The sequence below is a fragment of the Anticarsia gemmatalis genome, chromosome 3 (genome assembly GCF_050436995.1).
Source record: "Anticarsia gemmatalis isolate Benzon Research Colony breed Stoneville strain chromosome 3, ilAntGemm2 primary, whole genome shotgun sequence".
NCBI lineage: Eukaryota > Metazoa > Arthropoda > Insecta > Lepidoptera > Erebidae > Anticarsia > Anticarsia gemmatalis.
The window spans coordinates 11896813-11920508 of NC_134747.1; the positions used below are offsets into that span (position 1 = coordinate 11896813).

Sequence of the window (23696 nt, forward strand, 5' to 3'; positions counted from 1 at the left end):
ATTACACAAATGAACTAAAATGAGCCAAACCACTGGTCGTCCATAGTCCAACCAACAACTGCGGGCTGCTGTACATTATGCATCGTAATCGTTTGATTTTGTACTTTCCACGAAATAACCTACACTAAATTATTTTACTGATGCCCCAAAAAATACAATTTTGGCAACATTTACATAAAAAAACGGATAAGTACCATTTATCTCTTTTCCAATAATTAATTTGTACTGGCAGTAACTCTTTAAGACTTCAGAAATTTGTACTTTAGTTCTTGCAGACAAGAGTGCTCGTTGCTTTTTTTTATTAATTTTAAATTTAATTTGCGTATTAATAAGAGTTATATCTCGTACACTTACACAAAGATGACACCAAGAACATAGTTTAAGTGACACCGAGACTTACCTCATCCGAACTTAACGACATGAAAAGGTTAAACATGTAATTATATTTTTAATGAAATATTATGTTTTATATACAGTCATGAACGACTATAATCCTTTCATTTCGAAACATCAAAATTATTGTTGAACGATGATAATATATTTAGAGCCAGTAGTTATTATGAAAAGTGAAGTATATGGAATATAATTACTCAATGATCAAACTCATTTCCTTTTACATACCACCATCGCATCAGATATTTCAACCACATCAGGTTCAGTCCGATTATTTGTGAATTTATTCTAGTGAGGGAGTGAGCATAATTTTACAACTTACATAACATTAAATGCGAGAGAACATTAATTTTTTTTTCATTATCAAATTCGTAGAGATCCCGAGGTAATCTCGCGATCGATTCAATTATAGTGCACCCTTAAAATATAAAAACATCCATTGATTACTTAAATATTTCCTGTTCAGTTAAGTGCAACTATTTTATGAATATTAGGTACTTAAATGTCAATTCCTTAAATAATGTACTTAAATTTATTACAATAAACATTAAACACGATGGACGGGTGTAACTTGTCGAAGATAAATCAAAAGGAAACCAAAAATGTAAATAAAAGGAACAAAAAATAAAAAACAAAAAAATAATAATTTTGTTACATTTTTTTAATTCGCAGAAACCTAACAAACAATAATTTCTCCATTTTCTCTTTCATCTCCTTAAAACATAGTAACATCTATGAAACACAAAAAAGTAACTGGGAAAAAATTAATAATAATAAAAATTACGAATAAAAATTTATACTCCGGAGAGTGCAGGAAGGTACAATTAGATTACGTTGACGTGACTGATGGCCGATCCCCCGCTAGTGTTGCGCTTACAAGTGAGGTACATCAATGAGATTATTACAACTAACCTAATTAACACTTAACACTACGTTAGACCGTCAACCCAGAGTCGCTAAACACAGACGTCGATGTATAATCCTCTTTTGAGCATAACACACTGAGTTGAAAGCACTGACTACCTTGCAGAGATTCAAATAAACGTGCTTCATAATATTATAGCATTCTAACTGAATTCCTTCCTTATATTCACATATTAAAAGACTATTTTTGATAAAATTCCAAAATGCAATAATTTATCCAGCACTTATTGATAACAAGTACTTAGAAAATCTGTTACGTTACAATAATATTTATTAGACATCATAAAATACATCTGCATGACAGTTATAGAATTTGAAAATGACTAAAGTTGAATCCTGAGGTAGCATATTTGTACTTTAAATTTATTATTTTTTTTTATTTTTCTCATTATTCTTAAACATTAAAGATTTTATATTTTTTCATTCATATAAAAAATCTACTTAAAAGCTTACCTTACAAACTAAGTTACAATCCTCGAGGTAGATAAACGTACATTATACTAAGAAGACTATGTAGGAAATTACATTCAAAATACTAGATTGTTTTGTAGCAAATGTCGCTCTTTCATTACAATGTCTCTGTTGAGACGAAAAAGCTTGAATGTAAGGTCGCCACATAGTCCATGTGACGGCAGAGGGTCACCATACCCGTAACAATCTTTGGCTTTACCATCACGACATCTCGCGATTTATGTACACAAAAGAGAAAAAAAAACTAAAATTAAGCTTAAAAATAAAATCTTAAAAACGAAACTCAAATCGGAACCAATTGATGTGCTTAACTTAAATGCAGCTATGATCCAGCAATAGTGCCCCAGCAAGCAACTAAGGTTTAGCTAATTAATATTACACTCAAATATTTTGACTCAAAACTATAACCATCGCTCGCTAGAAGCTATTGTATGGCGTATTGTTGGATCCAATCTTATTACTGACATCGTGGAGGTCTCACCAATGTTGGTATCGCTCGTCAATCATTCGATGAAGCCCTCACGATGCTCCTTTGCCAAACCATTACCTTCTAACCAGAATTACAGCCACAAATGTTGGGGAGATCGGCCAAGTCCAAGGAGAGGGATTGCAATACACCGACTAAATGTGAAATTTCCTATCACATCAAATATAACATTACAACTATTAGGGACCACTAGTAACTTGCCCACTAATTAGCGTTAACAATGCGACAACTTAATTTAGACGTGTTATCCAATATCCCAATGTATACTGAAATTTGTACAATCATCAATCACATGAAACTAAATTCATAATTATAATTATAAACCATATTGCTAAACGACAAAGTGTTACAGAATCAAAATTGACATGTAATCTAAAATTTGTACCTTATGAAATTTAGAAAGACGCAAATCCAGTTATTGATTTCAAAATAACGAGCCCCTAGTGCCCACCGCTAACATTAGCAACCGTCCATAGACATACTCAAAATCCTTCATTCTACTTAAACAAAAAAGCTAAAAAAACGTGATGCATTAATGCAATTCTCTTTTACGTATCACAAAAAACATTAAATGTCAAAAGAAATCACAACTATGAATTTTGAATTCATAAGAGAAAAAAAACGAAAAGACAAAAATAGAACAATTTTCTCATCAATAATAATAAAACATAATGTTAACAATTTGCAATGAAATAGCAAAAACATTTTCTTAACAATAATACACTTACCAAAAGAATGCCGATAGTGAAAGATAATAATTTTTACACAATAGTTACAAAGGATTCGGTCAACGTAAAATATAAAAATATGGTTCCCTCAAATGTTACTACAGACCGTTTCCAACTAGGTACTGAAGGCACTGCGTTCAGTGATGTTCAACGCAACAGAGCAATTACTTCGATCATTGTCTTAGAACGTGCGAACGATCTCGGACACTGCAGATACAATGCCATACAGATACTTCCTAAACTAATCAATTAAAATACCGCCCTACCAACTCCACGAGAGGTCACAGACAAAAATAAAATAAAAGAAAATTTTCTGTGCGATAATTCACAAAATCGACATTTGTTCCCCGGGGCTAATCCCTCCGACTGCCATGCATGCTATTTCAAATTTAAATTTCCATATAGATATCCATTGCATTTGAAAACACACAGTTAACATTCTCTCATACACGATGCCCTTTTGAGAAAATATTACGTCATTCCGTTTGTCATTCATAGAAAACAAAATATTTTTCTTATTTTTTTGGTTTTCGTTAATGTTTATTTAGAAAGCAAAGCCTGTGAACTCTTGCCACTTTTTACTACCCTTCCATGACCCAACTTTGAATGATTTATAAGAAATCAATACAGATTTACTCTTAATATATTTTTACTTTTTTTGGAGAATTTATGAATATTTTAGAAAAAGAGATTATCAATAAAAATATCAATTTAAGTATAGAGTTTAAAATAGCCTGTCTATTCGAATCTAAAAATATTCAGATAATTCACTGTATATTAGCTTCTATTCGGTCTATTGATACTACTAAATCGATAATTCTATTCATATATTATATCAAAGCAGTTCCGATAGTGTTACGTATACTGAAGGATATATTTTCTACATTAAAATTTTCCTTAATGATGACACTAATAAAAACATTGCAAGTGCATATTTTATACAGTTCAAACTAGATAAAATTTCCGAAACTGTTTCAACTGATAATAATATGTGAATAGAACTCAATATTTCTGCATTCCATAATAAAAACGAGGTAACCATTCAAAGAGAACTAAAACGCTGTCTTACAAATGGTACGAATAACAGAAACTAAATATTTAAAAGTCACTGAGCCTTTGTAAATTATTCTCGTCATAAATATATTCAATAAGACGTGTATCCTAAAATATAAATATAATAATAAATATGAATGCAACTTATTCCTAAATATCAGGAATATAACACACAGTCGCTACATTCACACTTAACAAAAAATAAAATAAATAATACAATGTGAACTTAAAATTGAGAATATTTGGCACTGTACCATCTGCTTTATGTAACTAAAACCATTTATTGCAGCTGAATGTATACGTATGAAGTATTACACACGGGCCCCGCCGGTGCCAACTCAACAAAATATAATACAATGACACCGACGCGAACCCCTACATTTATCATTTAAATAATTATTTTCTTTAAAAATCTCAACTGGTTGCACTTGAAATGACTAGGAATATAAAAGTAGTAAGTGGCCTTCATATAAATGCACTACGACGAAAAAAAAATCTTTATATAACGGAATGTTAAAATCGACACCATCCCATTGAAACATATAATTATTTGGTCTCAATAGTAACATCCGTCCAGGCGAGCCTGCTACGAACGACAGTGATGGGTTTGTTTACACATTCATGCATCGAACCTTACATGCAATTTTTTTTAATAACACGATTTTTTTTACCTAACTACTTATGTATCTAGGGCAAAATTGTACTTTGTACAAAACTAAAACCGTTCCTCATTCACTGTACAGTAAAAAACTGCTGAAACTTTACTTTTTCGTATATTCTCGCACTTTTTCCCTTTGTATCCTTATCGACAGTGTGGCAATTGTGAAAATATAAAAATAAACAGCCTGTTTCTATTGTATCACAGATATGTTGAATGCGTAACTAAAACCATAACATCTAGTCTATTGTCATTGTTAGTGTAATCAATAAAATAAAATAAAATATTGTATAACAGAGGTAGTTTTGCCACAGTTTGCCAAAATACGCGTGTTTCAACCTAGGCCAAGGCGATTTACAACATTCTCCTATTATTTACATACACTTAGCCTATGACCATCAGTCTCAACATCATTTCTAAGATTCCCTAGCTCAGGTATTATAATATAAGCTATGTCATACTTGACCGAGAGCACAAACTAAATCGTCTATAAAAGGTAACTTCATCTCACAGTCAACTGGACATAATTACTAAACTTTGCAAAAAAAAATAAGGTACTTTAACGCAATGAGGGTGCAATAATAGGTACGATATTTTTGAAACATGGTACCAGACAGAGACGAGTACTGAGCAACCATTCATAGTCACACATGATTATTAAATTAAGTAACAATTATCGCACAATTTCAAAACCTTAAAAAATCTTAAGATCAAATTCTGAGGTAGATACTGATTACATAATATGCATCAACGAGGTATATTATTGTACGTGTTAAACACAAGGACCGGGCCACAGCGACCGTGAAAGATATTAAATAATAGTCCGTCTCATTGATCCAATCGGTAGCCATCATCTTGATACATTCAGAGGTAGATGAGACAGTCGCCGAGCCGGTCCAAAGAGCAGAGGTAGTTCGGTTGAAATGATCGAGAACAAAAGTGTGAGGAGTGGGTTCTTACTGCGTGTGGTTATGGAGGGGGCCTTGGGAGAGGTGTGGCGTGACCTGATGGCGATGCTCGCGCTGAATGTGGCGGCGCACGGTGTTGTTGCGCGTGAACGTGCGCGAGCAGTGCGGGCACGGCACGCGTATACCCTGGTGCCGTTGTCGAATGTGTGCGCGCAGGTTCGTCTCGTATCCGTACAGTCTCTCGCAGTATGGACATTTTAGCTTTTTACCTGGAATTCGTTAAATGAAAGCTTGAATATGAGGCAAATAAAAAAAAACACTAGTACTTGAGCAACACCATTGACTACTTAATTACTGAAATTCAATATAAAAAGTGTACTACTTGATTATCTAAAACTACGCATCCGATCATCACTCAGAATCATCTTTCGCATCACAAATAACTTGGACGTTCTCACCGTCAGCAGTAGCGATGCCTCCAGACTTGCTCGTGATGAGCTTGGTGGGCCAGATGTCGGGGCTGGGCTTCGGCGGCACCGGCGAGGTCTCCATCGGCTTGTCGTGGTAGTTCGCGTTGGGCAGCGACGTCGCCGGCGGCGGAGAGTTGTTGTACCCCGGTGGCTGGTAGTCGTTCTCGCTTTTTATCCGTAAATCTGGAAACACGTGAATCACTGTGTTGAATTTATTATTAAGGAATTAATGGTTTGGCACACATGGTTTATAATACAGTCAGGTATAGAGCAATGAGATTGAGATTATTGAAATTTATTTCGGCAAATATTATCAAAAGGTTATTTACGAATATGTTTTTATCAAGACTATAAGTAATTTAATTATTAATCAATCAATTTCAAAACTAGAAATGTCTCAAAAAAATTACTTTAAATATCAAATTCTTAATAACTTTCAAAAGGGGGCAATATCAAAATGACTGGTAAATTCAACATCAAAATGACTTAAACAATTAAACATCAAAAAAAAATCTAAATAACTCAATAATAAAAAAGTCACATACACAACACAGTACAATACACACCATGCATCTACATCTACGTAGATATGTCTCATGTTTGGTGCTCACCTTCAGCTCCTTGTTCGTTATTTCGTTCATTCATTTCATCATTGGCAGAGGCGCTGCGTTCGTATCCGTTGTTCTTGATGGGGTTGCCGAGGGTCGAGGTGCAGTCGGGCGGGTTCTCTTCGTACCGGCCGCCAGCACCGGCCCCGGGCGAAGAACGGGTGTCCGGCTCATCGGCCACGCTGCCGCAGTGTGATGACGATGAACTTTGTCTAGGACAATAGAAAATATTTGGTTATTTTGTGAAGATAATCTTCTAACATTTTTTTTTTCATTTGTTATGGTCCCACTGCTGGGCGAGGTTTTTCTCCCGAACGAGGGAGGGGTTAGGCCTTGAGTACACCACGCTGGCCAAGTCCGGGTAAGGGACTTAATCTTTAAATCTTTGCCTAACTATAAAACAGCCTTACTTTGGGTATCAAACAATATTCAAAAAATATAAGTAGGTTATACGTCTGTGGTGCGATTTGTGATAATTGAAACCACATTATCTATCGCTAGACCGATACTAATATTACTGCTGCTCCAAAACTCAAAATTGAGATTAATCTTACTTTGGTTTTTATCGAATATTTTTTTTTGATGCGAAGAACTTGGAAAAAACTAAAATAGCAGTATTTTGATAAAAAATGTCTTCCGTTTCGAGATATAATTTGTAGGTTATCGATATATTCTGACTTTAGTAACATTCGATTATTTTTCAGGGTCGAGGTCGTTCGTTAAACCCTATTTTGTTACAATTTTATTGTCTAGATTATTAGTATTGATAATCCGTTTGATTCTACCTACATTTTGATCAATAATCAAAAATATATGTTCCTGAAAATATATCTTTAGTGTACTTAAGTATGTATTTATTAGAGTAATAAAATTTTATTTTAAGAATATTTGATCAGCTGTTAGTTTGAAAGCAAAACCTTGTTAAGACATGCATGTAATGTCTCATTAAACAAATATACACAGACGTGTTATCTACTTGAAACATTGTTTCTGTATTCAAGGCTTAGCAAAATAATGAGGAACTATTTTATATTGTATGTTATCGCTTACTCACTTTTGCTTCAGAACAATTTTTTTATAGTTTTGGTAAAGTGAAAGTCTTTTTTTTACATTTAATGAACGCAATTTGTATTAATGGATTTCTCAAAGTGACACGAAGTGTTGGTAACATTTTTGGTAGGCAACTCAAATGCGCAGCTGATGAACTTTGGACCTTCTTTTTGTTTCATAACAAAATTGGAATTCTTACTAAGAAGATATTCCATACTAAGGATAAATAACACCTAATATAGCTGCATAAACATTGTCTTGATAATCACCTGTAATTCCTAGCGAGTGGACTTTGAGCCGGAGACGGTTTCGGTGGCGCAGGCCTGCGGTGCCCAGTCGGGTGGATGGGCAAGTGGGCCGGCGGAGCATACCGCCCAACATTGCCGTGGATCGGCATCCCGTACTGTGGCATAATTGGGGTGAACGTTGCAGGGTGTGTCTGTGGAGGAGCTGACTCCTGGACCTCGCAGTTCCCGGAACCAGACACCGGGCTGGTCTTGATGCGCGCCTGGTGACGGTCTCCAGAGTTCTGCTGGGTTTGCTGCTTCACCCAAGCGTCCTGTGACATCTCCATCGACAGGCCTTTGACCTGAAAACATTTAAATCGAAACGCTTTTGAATTGTTCCATGTGTACACCTGAATAAATTATGGTAACGGAGAATAGCATTGACGTATATGGTAAACAAAAAGGTACACGTGCGTTTTTGCTACAATATATCCGACATCTGTTTTACAATAATAATGGCAGAATTAAATGAATTCAATACAAAATTATGAATAGTGTAAGTACTTATTACACGTGTGGCAATTCTAAAGGTTGAAATTTGTATTAATGTCATTTAGAAGATTTTACTATCTGTTGTATTCTTTAAAACTATTTCACCAAGAACGGGGTTCATTTCAGCTCCCAACCCAGTCGATAACATTAAAAAATATTCTGCGAAGTTGTAAGAGAGTACCTCATGGAATCTCCTGACAAAGGTTTATTCGATTCCTTTTTAAATACCCTTAAACCCATTAGGAAAATCACTGACATCATTTACCCACCTGCAAATTCTCCCCACTCTTGAGAAAGCTGGACAGAGCGTCCTGACTGACGTGGACCTCCCCCTTGTACATGAACTCGAGGAGTGCTTGCATGTTATCGGCTGTGGTAGCCTCCAGGATGACATAGCAAGCGCCCGCATGACTCGGGGGGGCCGTGTCGAATAGTTCTTGAAAATGTTTACTGCACGCGGCCAAGATCACCTTGTGAGCTTTGAATTGGCGACCTGGAATTAAAGAAAAGTCTGGATTGAGCAAGAATATCAAGAAAAACATGGTTTGAACTAGATGAAGAAAATAACACAAAAGATCTTCAGACTATTGGTATTAATCATGATTTATTGAAAGAAAGATAATCTTGACATTGAAGTAATCATTTAAAATTCGACATCAAACTTATATTTATTATTAGAAATTAACTTTGCACATTGCATTCAGAAGAAACTAAAAATTGATGTCATTTGTATCGTGAACAAAATGTTTAAGTACATTATTATGTTAATAATAAAACGGTACGTGACACGTGGAGTATATTATCTAATAATATACAAAGATTAACACCATCATACATTATTTAGGTAGTAAGGAACTAGCCACAATATCTCCAAGTCAATAAATCTATTTTTAAAAGTTGAAACATTGGAATTCCAAAATGGATGACTAGAATTTCATTGTATGTTTTAGCTAATCTTGTTGACCCTATAGTCTATTTTTATGTTTGAATATATTAAGAAGGAACCCACGCGATGCAATAAACAATAAACAAAGTCAAGGTAGAGCGTAGAGCAATTCTTCGAAGTCGGTACGGGAACGTAAACCGCGCGATTGATAGAGAATTTATTATATCCATGATTTTTTAGTTTTACAAACAATATTTTGATAATAATAAGAGATAAATACTAGACCTATGTACACATTTGGTTGATGATTGAATGGAATTGCACCTTTCGATCTAATTTATAAATATCATATAACATCTTGATGTACCTATCATTCAGTCAATTTTAAAGGTAAGTAGGTACTAACCTATGTTACAATATGAAAAGTATATATATGTTTTTCAATACCAAGAATTTGTATATATTTGTATAATTATATTTGAATAACCAACCTTGATCCACTGAACCAAAAAAGGCTAATACATTCGTATTCAAACCATAATAATATAATACAAAACGGTTAACGTAACGTAAGTACTTACAATAAAAAAAGTTAATAGTCAATTACTTTGAAAAGAAACACTTCCTACTTTGATTTTATCTCTTACTATCTTTAAAGATAAGAAAAAGACAAAACATAAAAATGTAAACGCACACGCAGCTTCATTAAACACTTCGCGTTACGACCGTAGCATCCCAACAAGTTCCCTTTTATTGTCCTAGATGGCGTTAGTATCTATAAAAAGTTAGAGCTACTAACAAAAACTTTTTACAATTTGTTTGTTTTCCAACACTTTTTCTTCTGAGTCTTTTATATAGTTTACGACTTCGCTGAAAGTCGACTAAATAACTATATTTTTGGATTAACTATTCATCTCAAGGTTGAATTTATTATACACGTTACTGCCTATTATTACTTAGAACTACTTCTGTTATGATATTAAAATTGTATTTAATACATTTGTACAAGAAACGTATATTTTTGTATGTGAACAATGTTTTACTATGCGTCGATATAGGCCACGCATTGTATCTACCGGCCGCACTATAGATAGCAGGGAGTACTTACATCTATTACGTCACTACTCACGAACCGCGGAACAAAATACGGTTAGCCTTGGACCCGCGGTCGTATGCGCTACGGAAGGCCGGCCGCACGCTATAAGATTACGCGTCGCGATGGCATTTTTTCGGTACAATTTTTAACAATGGTCGGAATGTACTTAGAAACAAAACGTATGTGAGGAATGTTTTATTTATTATACTTAAGTTCGGGTTTACGAATAAACGTATTAAAATAAAAGGCGTTGATTCTAAAAGAGTTAGATCTCAATTAAACATAATAATTATGTATGCTTTTTTTTCTAAATAATGTTGTTTTGGTACCACAGACGGAAGTCATATTTAAAAACGCAATGTATGTACATTTTATTTGCATATTCACTCAAATTTAAAAGGTTCAAACAAAAACAACATTAAATACGATTATGAAATCCAAATAGTTTAATGACATGCGCATTGTTCGCGAAATCCGAACGCACCTTGAAATACACGTAAACACAATGCAAATACATACATATTCATAAACATTAATGATATGCGCTAAACTTTTCTATATACGTTTAACCTTCAAACGCAATATGCGTGATATTTTGCACTATTCTTTTTTAGGTTGCTATAAATCCGGGAGAAGACTGACAGATTGCAAGAATGGTGTTGCTTCTAATTGGGAGGATTATCTTTGCCAATATAGATGCAGAAGACCAAAGTGGAGAGGGAAGAATGACCTGGACGCGTTTTAGAATCATTTGCCAGAACAATAAAATAGACCCTTCCTGAACAACAGGACAGACAAGCTGGCTTCAAAGGCACGGCCAAAGACTGTGGGTAACTAATTTCATTTAGTTAATAATGAAACTAAATTTGTAAATTTGTGTAACACTTTGTTCTGCCTTATTATGTGTAGGGGTTTGGCAGCAACGTTGAAATGTCTAGTAATTACTTTTATATTAAAGATAGAGAATAAGCAACTAAGATATATAGATTTTATTTTTGGTCTTATATGTGTGAACAAATAGGCTATATTTCAAACACGGATATATTTACAAAATAATGATCTTTTTACTTAAACAATGGATATGATGTCATGGGACTTTTCATATACACCATGTCCTTTAAAACAAGGAAACTGAATTTAAAAACGCAATACATAAGGTAAAACTATGAATAAAATAACCCTTTGCACAAATTAAATAGGACAAAGGACTGTGTTCGGAAATACCATCGTTTGAATAATAGATAATATTGTAGAAAAATAGGGATTTGTTAATTTATTTATTCCCGCATTTCGCAGTTAACTATGCAATCTAAATACTGAGCTAAAATAATATTTTTGAGTTTGTTGCGAAAGCTAACTCTAACATTATCGGAAATAGGAAAAGTCCAACCCAACATAAAGCTCTAACGTCATCGTACTTTATTATGAAATTTAATAAAGGATACCTTTTATCCCGCAAATTAATTAAATGATCATAGGCAAGGTTTAACTACATAAACTATGACTAGTAGTTTGACAGTTTTTGGTCGTAAATAAACCTACATTTCAACGACAATATCCTGATTTTTCCTGTAGAAAACATTTATGTCGCTTTATGTCGCAACCATGCAAGCGGCCTAATATTGAGGCACAACGTTGCACGACCGTTTCGCTCCTACAAACCCCGCCCACGGATTTATTTCAACTACTTCCTCGTTCTTCGATCCATTTTGTTAATTTTTATTACAATAGAATTCGCTATGCCTATTATACGCACAAGAAATAATAGTAGGGATATCGAAAATAATTGAAAATACACACGTGAAGTACTGCGTCATAGGTTTTGTTTAAACTAAAACAATGCATTTTTTTGTCTTCAAAAAAACCCACTAACACTACAGGATATTGATTTTTTACCTAGTAAAAATAGTAAGTTATTTTGAGCAAAATACGATGCCTAAAATACTACAAATTCCTACCTTAACATGAATTTGATTAGAACAAAAACTATTTTCGTAAAAAAACGGCTGTTACTTCCAAAAGTGATTTGAAAAAACGTGATTTTTTTCTACGTTTGTTTTGTGTGTGCAAGAGTACACGAACATCTATTTATATTCTTCCACTCCGTAGAATATTATTAGGCTGTTGCTAATGAACGCCTCTACGATAGTAGTTTTGGTACTAAAGCCATCTGTATTATAATAATTTTAATAAAAAATACGGTAAAGAATTGTTTTATTACTCCTTAGATAGTTATCGCTTTGAGATAAGTAGCTAATTAATTAATTTAATGTTGGACCTACTCAAATTCGAGTAATACTTCTACGTATTAAAGTGCTGTAACGATATTCGTTTTGATTGTATCTTAAAGAGTCATTTATAAATATCAAAATCAATCATCCAAATCAAAATCTATGAGTTTTTCTAATAGTAAATCAAAAAGGGCGTATCCGACATTATAAAGATGAGACATAAGCCCTTTTCGAAATTTCATACGCATAAAAAGACGTGTCACTAAAATGTAGCGGCAATCTATTAATAATCGTATCAAACTTAATCTAATGTATCTAAGAGGCCCTTTGCACTGATAGTGGCGATACGAAACACATACTTATATAATTGAATAAGGAAACACGTGTTCATACACAAGTATATAAATAATTTATGTAAATTGAAGAATCATGTATATAACGAAGTACCAGTCTCAACCTTGAGAGATTTTGTATGGGTTCGTGGGTAAACAAAAGTACTTATAATTATGTATGTAATGATGTACTGCATTTGAAAACAGGAGTATTTATAACCGGTTTCACTTTTGAATAAGTAGATTTTTTTTTCATACATTTGCTTGTTACTTTATCTATTGCATAGTTCAGGCGTAAATGAAATCTACTTTTCTAAATTTAGTTTTGTATTAGATAAGTACTTTGTATGTGTCTATTTTTCCTAACGTAGTGTAGATAAGAAATCAATAAAAATCTTATAATTTTATCGTATCTGTGACCGCCTATGTTTCTAATACCACTTTTCATCATACAGTCCTAATAATTACGAAGGTATATAATGCAATTGTGATTCAAAAAATAATAAGCCGCGAAATCACTACATCTGGTTTAATTGTAGTTAAATTAATGATCACAAAGATTCATAATACTAATACCCACATGATACGACTCTACCAACTGCACTCACCAACAAAACGCTAACCTAAATAAAAAAACCATAAACAAAAATTATCAAACTCCACAATCATTCATATCAAACATCAAAAAGCCGGCAAACGCATATATCATTGCAGTGTTGCAACTGTCTCTACATCGCTGGGCCTGCGCCTGCGCCGGCTATAACAAGGAAATGAGCCACCGAGCTATGGAGCCACGACATTGGTCGACGCACTCGGCACCCGCGCTGCTTACAACATCGCCGCTGACATTGGCCCCATTACAAGACCTAGTTAACGCTTATCTTGCATGTGTGCATTGGGCCTTATTTCGGATCGGTTTAGTTATGATAATTTGAATGTGTGTTGATATTTTTATATTAATCATGGATGTGTAAATGGGAGATGTGACTAATAATACGATTAGTTTTATGGAAATTGTTGAAAAAACTCAAGTTATGTTTGTACTATGCTTCTTTCGATCACCTATTTAAAGAATATTCTAACTTTATAAATGACTGTTACAAAAAAGATACGTTAACGAATAAAACAGGCACACTCCAACGGTTATTCCAAAACAACTTCTCACACATAAACCAATAACAATAAATATAATACAACATTATTCAATACAAGCGGTGTCCTAATTCCGTCGGGCCCACTAAAACATGCTCTTCGTATATCGCGCCGTGACCATCCGACACTGCACCGACATGCCGTAAATAGGTCAGCGACAACTGAATAGATTATAAAGATGGTCCGTTCCTTTATGTAGAACACCTTTAAAAATTCAACGATAGATTCAATGACAAAATACGTTATTGATTGTATAGTTCTATGAATGAGGTTGTTATGTCCACTATTATTTTCTTTATTCGCTTCAGTGGAAGTTACATTGAAAAATTCATAGAAGAAAATCAATTGTTCGAGTCCTTATTCAGTAATCGATATCTGAAACTTGTTTAGTATTTAAACTAACAATAAACTAGGAAAGATTTAATAGTATTGTGACTACAATTGTTCAAAAAACATGAATTATATTATTCATTGTGCTTGTCCTTCGAGTCAGCTTTATAATGCAATACGCGAATAAAAACTCGTTACTTATTCGTTAGATTTTGAAAATCACGTTTCTATCTATTGTCATGCATAGCAGCGTGCCCGATTTGATAGGTGATTATTATTTGGTGAATAAGGACACGTTCCTGTTAAAGCAAATAGTTTGTGGCGGATCGAATGCGCTGAAAACAAAGGCAAACGAGCCGAACATTTGCAATGACATGAGTACCGTTAGTGCGGTAACGGTCTATTCAGAATAGCATAATACGTTGACTAGGTGCAAATAGGCCTTGCGTTATAGTCAAAGGAGTTTAGACAGAGACTAAGCTGGTTGATTTTACGCTTCGTTATTGACGTTTCGCTGGGTGGGATTAAGCCCTAAGTACGTATTAATATTCCAAGATCTCTATTGATTTCGTATCAATGGAGAATTCGTTATGTGAAGCATGTCGTTACGTCGCCGTGTCGTGTGTTATAATCAGCGCGGCCCTTAGCAAATATAAACAGATGCGGTTCGTGTGTGTTTTAATTTGACGTTTTATAGTTTCACAATGAAATTTATTGAGGCGATTAGTGTATCTCGATGACGTAATCAAACATTCTGTTTGATCACATAAATACTCGTAAGTATTATAGTTGCCAACGAGTAAACATTTTAATAAAAGCAGCATGACAATTTGTGATATATTTTAGAATATATTAACATATTTGCCAAAAATATTTTTAGGTTAAAAAACAAGTGATAAAAATTAATATTGCGTCGATATTAAAAATCATGACAAAAATACCTCAAAAAGCGCAAACATCTGCGATTTCCCCAACATCCGGGAGCGAAAGCCGAAAATTTGGAGCGAATGCGAAATCAAATTGAAAATTGAGTTCCCCTCCCATAGATATAAGCTTCAAAGCCCGGATGCAAGTGAAAACGACATCAGGGGGGCACGACTAACCCGATTCCGGCGCCACCCGCACGCACACGCACACCCACACTGTCGAATATACATGACAACGCATCCCACCCGGCGGGCGTGAGCCACCCAAATTCAAGGTCGACGCGGGAGGCACGCAGCCTTGCCAGAGCGAGACGGCGACACACACCCCTAACGAAAGTGCAAGCGAAATGCGTGAGAGAAAATCAATCTTGCACGGAGTGGGGGCGGCTGGAAAACTAGGTGAACCGCTTCGGACGTTCGGTTTCTGTACGTGTGGTGATTGCTAATGGTATTGCAATTAGTATTTCAGGGTACATTTTAGGCTAAGTGCGTTTAGTGCTAGTGTTTGAATCACTAATCGAATTGGCGAAATACTGAACCGTTAGAATTAAAGTAGGCTACTTAGAGACAAATCAGACTTGCGTCGTAATACCGTTGTTTAGGTATTCACTGTCCCTGTCTACTCGCTGACTAAAATCGATAATATTCGGTGACTTATACGTACAACAAGTACATTATAACTTGTTTTCTACTCAATACTTGTACAACGGAAGTTCACAAAGGGAAATCAGCAAACGGTAGAGAAAAAATGTCATAAAAACATTTGTGTAGTGACAGTCTTTGAAACAGGTACGGAGTCTTTGTCTTTGACATATCTTAGTAAAATATAAACGTAGATACGGAATAAAATAGAGAATTTTATGACCACTTGATAACATAGTACAGTCATGTATTTACTGAATATACTTGGTAGTCGCAAAACCATCTAATGAGGCTATTTAAATTTAAACTGAGTTCAACTTGTCAATACCCACATTGCCTAAAAGCGAACGGAAATTGTCTCGCCGAACAGAAAATGAAACAAAAACCGTCCCCTGTTGCACACGATCGATCGCTTTGATTATATCACCGAAACTGCTCAATCATCGTGACTGAACAATTTGGCAAAGGTAAATTTAACCCTTCTGCCGCATCCCTCGCAAATCAATAGGTACATGCCTGCACCCCCGGGCCGAGGGTAGGAATTAGGCCTACACTAAATATGCACAACTATACAGGAGAATTCCAGGGAGAGGGTGGTCTGTTTTACGTGTATAATGCACTCAAGTATAGACTGTTAGGGTGGTACCCCGCTGCGGTATCGTGGGGGTTAGAACACAGCCCCCCTCCCTCTACAGAGTGATGTTTGGCCGACCGCAGTAACACCTTGATTTTTCGACCAACCTGCGTGATATTTTTTTTTCACAAAGATTGCGCGAGTTATGCGTTGTTAGTTTTTATAGTATTTTTTTTATAACAGTGTATCGCATGTTAATTTATGTTAGCTACAATAGAGGTCGTATTGGCACGAAACGAGTTTACCTACCTATGACTTTTTAGTATGTAAAAAAATTGTTGCGAGCTTAAAAAGTTGATCGTAGCAACGGCTCATTCATGCGCAGTCATCGGTTGGTAACAAAGTATTGGATCTCTAGAGTAGCAACTATGATAATGTGCCATTATCGATACCAGTTTCTTGTGCTTCGGATTTGACCTTTATTTTAACCAGCCTAAGACTCAATGGCAGCAGCAGTTTAACACTATACATTCGTCCTTGTTTTAAATTAAAATAACAGAAAAAAATCCATAGGTATTCAAAATCTTAAATAAGTTATGTGCATACATTTTTGTACGTATAAAAACTGAAGTCACACATTTATTTACTTAATTACAAAACTGAATGTTTTTGTCTAAATATTAAATACAGCATCCAAATAGACTTACTAAAAAATAGCAAAATATAATTCATTAATATTCAGCGCTCGCCATTCATTATACACTCAGCGGCAGAAAAAGTGGCCCAAAGCAAAACTACGATAAAACATTTTAGAATATCAATATATGGTTACTATTTTGGCTATAACCATTAGTTAAACAGTTTATACACAAGTTTAGTTACAATTTACACTAAATAGTCGTAATTTTTAATCAAAAATGGGAAAAATTAAAAAATACAGCTTTTGTCGAAATCGCTTACTGAAAGTTTTTGCAAAAACCTAATTCTGCACCAAAGAAAAAATCTAGTTTATACCGCGTGTTAACTCCTCTAGCATTTATGGTGACCTGCATGCATTCTGGCATGCTTTGGAGGATGTTTTAATTACTTCTTGAAGAACTTTATCCCACACTCTGACTAGAGCGGTTCTTCGCTCACCAAGTGATTCTGGTGGGTTGGGCAGTGCGCATACACTGTTTTTTAGCATGTGCCAGACATGTTCTATAGGGTTGATGTCTGGACTGTGAGCAGGCTAAGCCAGTTTTTGAATCCCGATATCAGCAAGGTGCGATTCCACAACGCGGGCGCTATGAGCGCGCGCATTAAACTGCATTAGAGTTAATCCTCCCGACCAATGAAATCCATAAGTGATACAACATGGTCTTGGAAGATTTCTTCAATGTACCCGGCTGCTGTTAGGCGCTGATCTACGATGACAAGCTCCGTACGTGCCTCCAAACATACACCTCTCCATACCATAACAGACCTACCTTTGTAACTGACCGTCTGACGTGTTGTGTTGGGAAAAAACCGTCCTTAATGGCGAATTTACACTCTCTCACGACCATTTGGTGCTCTTAATGCTACTCAGCACTCATCGGTTAACAAGAACTTGCTCCATTGGTCGATAGCCAATTCACATGTTTACGAGCAAATCGTAATCGCGCAACTCGATGGTGTCTCTCGAGTTCTGGTACTCGGGTTGGTCTTCCTGACCGTAAATTACGTTCTTTTATCTTTCGCCTCATGTTCCGTTCACTAAGAATGACTCCGCGTGCCGCTTGAAGCCTCTAGTGAATCTCAAACGCTGTCAGAAAGCGGTTTCTCAGCACCTCGAGGTTAACAAATCGGTCATCTCTTGCGGATGTACATCGTGTTCGTCCAATTCCTGGTCGCCGCGTGTAGAGACCAGTCTCACGATACCTCCTAATCGCAGACCTTAAAGTGGTACGCGATACATTGAAAAATGCAGCCACCTCTCAATGGTAATGGCCCTGATCGGACAACAAGACCACCTAAGCCACTTGTTCAGCAGTAAGTGACATCTTCAAATCTTTTCTAAAATCTAAATAGACCAATAATCAATAAAAATCATAAAGAAAATCGTTTCCGTGCAGCAATATTTCAAAATACAGAATTCAACTGACCTCTCGAATCAACACTGAATTCAGTTCTAACACACATTGTTAGAAAAAGTCATCCGTCACTTAAATTAATATGAAATTCAACACTTCATAACACTAAACAGATCACTTCGCAACTACTTACAACAATATATCTTTCATATATTACTTAATTTGTTTACAAATTCACGATAAGCGCTTGGGCCACTTTTTCTGCCGCTGAGTGTAGTTTGAGTAAAATAATAAAGAAACCGGTTGCAAGAATATAATAAACAAGATTCAACGAATCAACGAAAGTTTAAATTAAAAACATTTAGTCAAACAACGCAGGCTTTAAACATTAATGGGTATAATAAGCGCTTTAAAACTTTCTAGATTTTTAGAATAACTATAATAATTATAGACATTTCCTCACAGAAACGCATTTTGAAAACAATCTAGTCCCTAACTTCTGTTTGCATACCAGAAGATCAAAAGAATTACAATTAATTGTTATTTACGAAACAAACTAGAGGGAACTAAAACCGAAAACATCTTATCTGCAAACTTGGCAAATTTAAATACAATAAAACAATAACAACAATAATATCTCATTTAAGAGGTTAGAAAAGATCGTCACTAACAAGCAGCATTATATGGTAATTCATTTATAGAAAAAAGTGAAGCAAATCAGCTGTTTCACTTTCCTCAAAACTTGTAGAGTCAATCGCGGGTAAACTGAATATAGCCGAACTCATAACCTATGGAGGATCTATAGAAAATGTTGCCATAAAATAATGCTCAACCGTGTCTGCTAGTCGATTTGCATTGAGGAAAATCTCATGGGAAAGATTGGGAGAATCTCCTGTAGTACAAAAAAGAATACTCTATCTGATATTTTTTTCATCAAAAATTGGTATAGAAATAAATTATATGAGTGACATTCGTTTGTTTTTTGCTCTGAAAGTAGTAACTGTTTTTTGAATAAGAGAATTTTGACTTCGAAGTATGTGAAAAGTGTAGGAGAAAGTGTCATAAAATGTACATAGTATAGAAAATCTACCTACAGAAATATTAATATGGACCTTGTAAAACAGTTCATCGATCGAATAGTAATAGAGCTATAAATATGACATTAAATGCCTCCACGACACGTAAAATTAAACAGTTGGCGTCTCTTATCGAGTATTCAAGAACGAAAACTATTGTCAGTGATATAGGTCTGTCAATAAAATCACTGAACAATGGCCTCGCCGAACTGACTTCAAGATAAAATCGGAAAAGTACGACCGAAATACGCTAAAATATTCAACTGTCAATATTTTTTGGTGTGACTCGTTTATTTATAGAGCAATAGGTGTAATAGTTTCTTACAATTTGTATAATATTAGTTTCACAACTTAGTGCAATACTGAGTTTAGCAGAAGATCTACGTTTAGCTTCAATTTATGTACTAGTTTTTGCATACATGAGCAGCAGTGTTTAAATGTTTTTAAAACTACAGATACAGACAGTAATCTGATCCTAGCACCTAACATAAAATACTAGTAGGCTTATAAGTGTCTTCTTTACATTTTTATGTTTTAACAATATCGTATGCTATTTCGTGACATAAAAGTGCTGTTTTATTATCCATATATCTATCGCGGAAACTAGTTCTAAGCTACATATCTCAATTATTTGAAGTTGTATTAAGCGCAATATCTTGCATTTAACCATTTTATTCGGCACGTTTATCATAGTTTTATCAGTCAACTATGATAAGAAATAGTTACTAGCGATAAACGTATCTATGATACGAATTTTGACAGTTTGACGTTGCTAATAAAAATAGTAAAATATGTTCTGAGTAGGGTAGGGCATGCGTCATTCTAGTCTTGAAACTTACTGTAAAAATATACCTCACGAAGAAAGTAAACGTAAAATAATATCAACGGAATACAAATGCAGATTTCGATTTTCGTCTGGATTGAAGAACTCAGTTTATAAGCAATAAAATATATTTTCCTCTCCATCAGTATGAAGAGAAGTTCATTAGTATGAAAGGTGCAAAATCTACTCCTTGCAAATATACCAACCAGATGCCACGATCGTAAAATCTAAAGTATTGATTTGTTACGACGTCAACGATTCGACATAAAATATTTCGAGCCCAAATTTGAATAAATGCAAGCACAATTCACACCAGAGGGCGAAACCATAAAAATGATGCAAAAGAAATCGCAGAAACCTTTCGTTTACCTACACAATGGGACACCGTGCCCCTCTGTGTCTTATTAAGGCCATAGAATTTGGCAAAGTAAATACCGCACAATTTTCTGTCGATTGAAAATAGCACAAAGGTAGAATAAAACAGTGTTCTAAAAATGTTGTTATTTAGAACGTAAAGTAAGTAATAGATATAAAATGCTAGACGATAAAAAAAACTAACGAAACATTTCAACAATTTTTTGACAGCATTCGTAACCTAAAACTTGGGTACAAGCTACAAACATCCCAATTACGAAGTATTGGAAACTTGTCCAGTTGGAAAACTGACACAGTAGTTTCTGTGTCCGTAGCTGAAATACAGAGACAGGAGGAGGGTGGGTGTTCCGGGGGGTGTCTGGGGGGTTGGTTGCCTCGCGACACATATACCGGCTCGGTCGATAAGGAAAGCGGGCCGAGTCGATGCGTTCCGCATAGAGTTTGAAAACGCAGTGAATTCGACTGTTAAAATCGAATGGGATTTTGCCTCGTGGAAAGCTTTTGAGAAAATACTATTACTTTCGTTCGTGTAAAAGGAAAATATTGTAAGGAAAATAGAATATATATCAGCTACCTGAAGATGAAATTGAAAGACAAACATTCCGAATCGGTTGCTCTGAATATGATCGTTATTGATTTTGCTTCAACTTTAATTCATGAAATACTCTTCACATATAATGCCGTTATTATTTAATGTCTACGATTCTAAAACATAATACGTTTAAGAATTAATCACTTACATTCGAAAATCGTTAGACGTTGGTTTAATAATTTTGTTTCAAGATAGAGTCTACTCAACTAATTCAAAGCTAATAATTACTGAATTGAATATCAGCGTTCTATTCGCCTTGTGGTTTGATACATAGGCCCTGAGGATTATAATAATATATAGCAGTTCCTATTATATCTACAATTGGTAGAAACTTCGTGACCTTTAACCTTTAGTCAGTAGAACCTTTTGTGCAGGCGCGTCAATATGAAGCTCTTCTTCGCCTTTTTTACTTACTCTAGAGCCTACGTCTGTCTCTTCGTAGCATTTGTATTGAAAGCCGTGATCGAAACGAACAGAATTTCTTTGTCTTTATTTTTCATGTCCATTACTCTTGAAAGAATACTTTTGTTGTTTTTATTTCAATCTTCATTATTCGAATCATTTATTCTATTATTTTCAAAAACTTGTTTTAATTTATCATCATTGCTTATTTTAGCTTTACCAAAATTTGTTCGTGTGCAAGTAGGGTGCCCAACAATATGGTGTTTACCGATATTACTGAACTGAGAAGGCTACATGTAATAACGATGCCTCGAGCCGGCCATGCAGAAAACGAGATTCATCCCCCTTAACTCGAACGGTAAGTGGCAGAAGAAATCCAAGCGTTATCTGCGTCTCCAGAGATATTTCCTATATGTACCCGTCTAGTTTTGCAATTGAATACCAAAGCAAAATCTTATGCGACAATTTACCGTTTCGTAGATATTTTAAATGTTATATACTTTATTTCTAAAATAAAATCTATATCTATTATATCTATACTTATAATAAATCTGTAGAGAGGTCAATTCTGTACATTGAATATATTTAAAAAAAAACCAATGGGGGATGTTTAGTAACGGATACTGATACCGAATCTGCAATTTATAATTTTCTTTTCTGTCTGTCTGTCTGTCTGTCCTCCGTCTGTATGTGTCGCTATCACGTAAAAACTACCGGATAGAACGCACTGAAATTTGCTATATGCATAGAATAAGTAGTGGAGCAGTTTCTAGGATACTTTTTATCGCATAATTTTTCATAGATTTTTAGAAAATTGAAAAAAATACGTAGAAATCTTTCGAACCTGCGTTTCCCTAAAGATACCATAGATGGCGTTGCGAATCCATTTCACAACATTCGCAATATATAGTTCGCGGCGCCTGCCGTATCGATACCTGTTGTTCGCACCAACCAATAGATGGCGTATAGTCCGCAACAAAGCATGTTTTTCCTAATTAATTTATTTTGATTGCTTTATTGTAAAAAAAATACCTTTGAAACAGGCTATACATTTATAAGATTTTCAAACATAAATGTTGTATGATTTATTACACAAAAATGTTGGTTTACGAGGGTCCGGTGCGGTCGGGATATCCTAGGTGGCAAACCGAATAATTTCGTTTGTGGTCGTTGTTCGCCGCTACTAACAGATGGCGTTGTAGTTCGTAACACATATAACCAAATTAATTGGTTGCATTAAGGAAATAAATTGGATAGCTATGAAACAGACTATGTGGTAAGTTTTAAAAAATAAACAACGGATGATATAAGTATAAAAAATAATTACGGGTTACGCGGTTTCGGACGTATCATAGTAAGTATACATTATTACGCGTCTGAAGAGCTCCGGCGCAGATAGGACCTATAATAATATTCTGAATCTAGACGGGTAAGCAATGGTCAGTCTATAATAAGGTATTATATTTTACACTGTAAACTGCTACGGATACAGACGAGAGCGGAAAAGAAGGTAACCACAGGAAATCAGGCCTGCCTGAGCCTGTGTCACATTGTGTGCCCTTCGGGTCCCTTTCGTAAATAACCATTAGATGACAAAAGAGTTGTTAACATTTTTATGTGTAGGTGTATCGAGTGCTTCGCAATTCGCGTGCTCAAACGAATAAGCAACAGTACGA

General features: G+C 35.0%; 1 protein-coding gene across 3 annotated transcripts in view; it reads right to left on the reverse strand.

The window, feature by feature from the left end:
* Nucleotides 1-1036: 1036 nt before the first annotated feature.
* The window catches only part of chinmo (Chronologically inappropriate morphogenesis), a 64020-nt gene continuing 41360 nt past the window's right edge, over nucleotides 1037-23696 (reverse strand). For 2 of the 3 annotated variants that reach the window (XM_076136603.1, XM_076136601.1), the window contains 5 exons: nucleotides 8799-9022; nucleotides 8020-8339; nucleotides 6704-6912; nucleotides 6081-6293; nucleotides 1037-5891 (listed from right to left, as the gene is read on the reverse strand). In XM_076136603.1, the coding sequence (XP_075992718.1) occupies nucleotides 5671-5891; nucleotides 6081-6293; nucleotides 6704-6912; nucleotides 8020-8339; nucleotides 8799-9022 (1187 nt within the window). In that variant the 3' untranslated portion in view covers nucleotides 1037-5670. The remainder of the gene's footprint in view (nucleotides 5892-6080; nucleotides 6294-6703; nucleotides 6913-8019; nucleotides 8340-8798; nucleotides 9023-23696) is intronic. The other variant, XM_076136602.1, reaches the window with a different exon arrangement.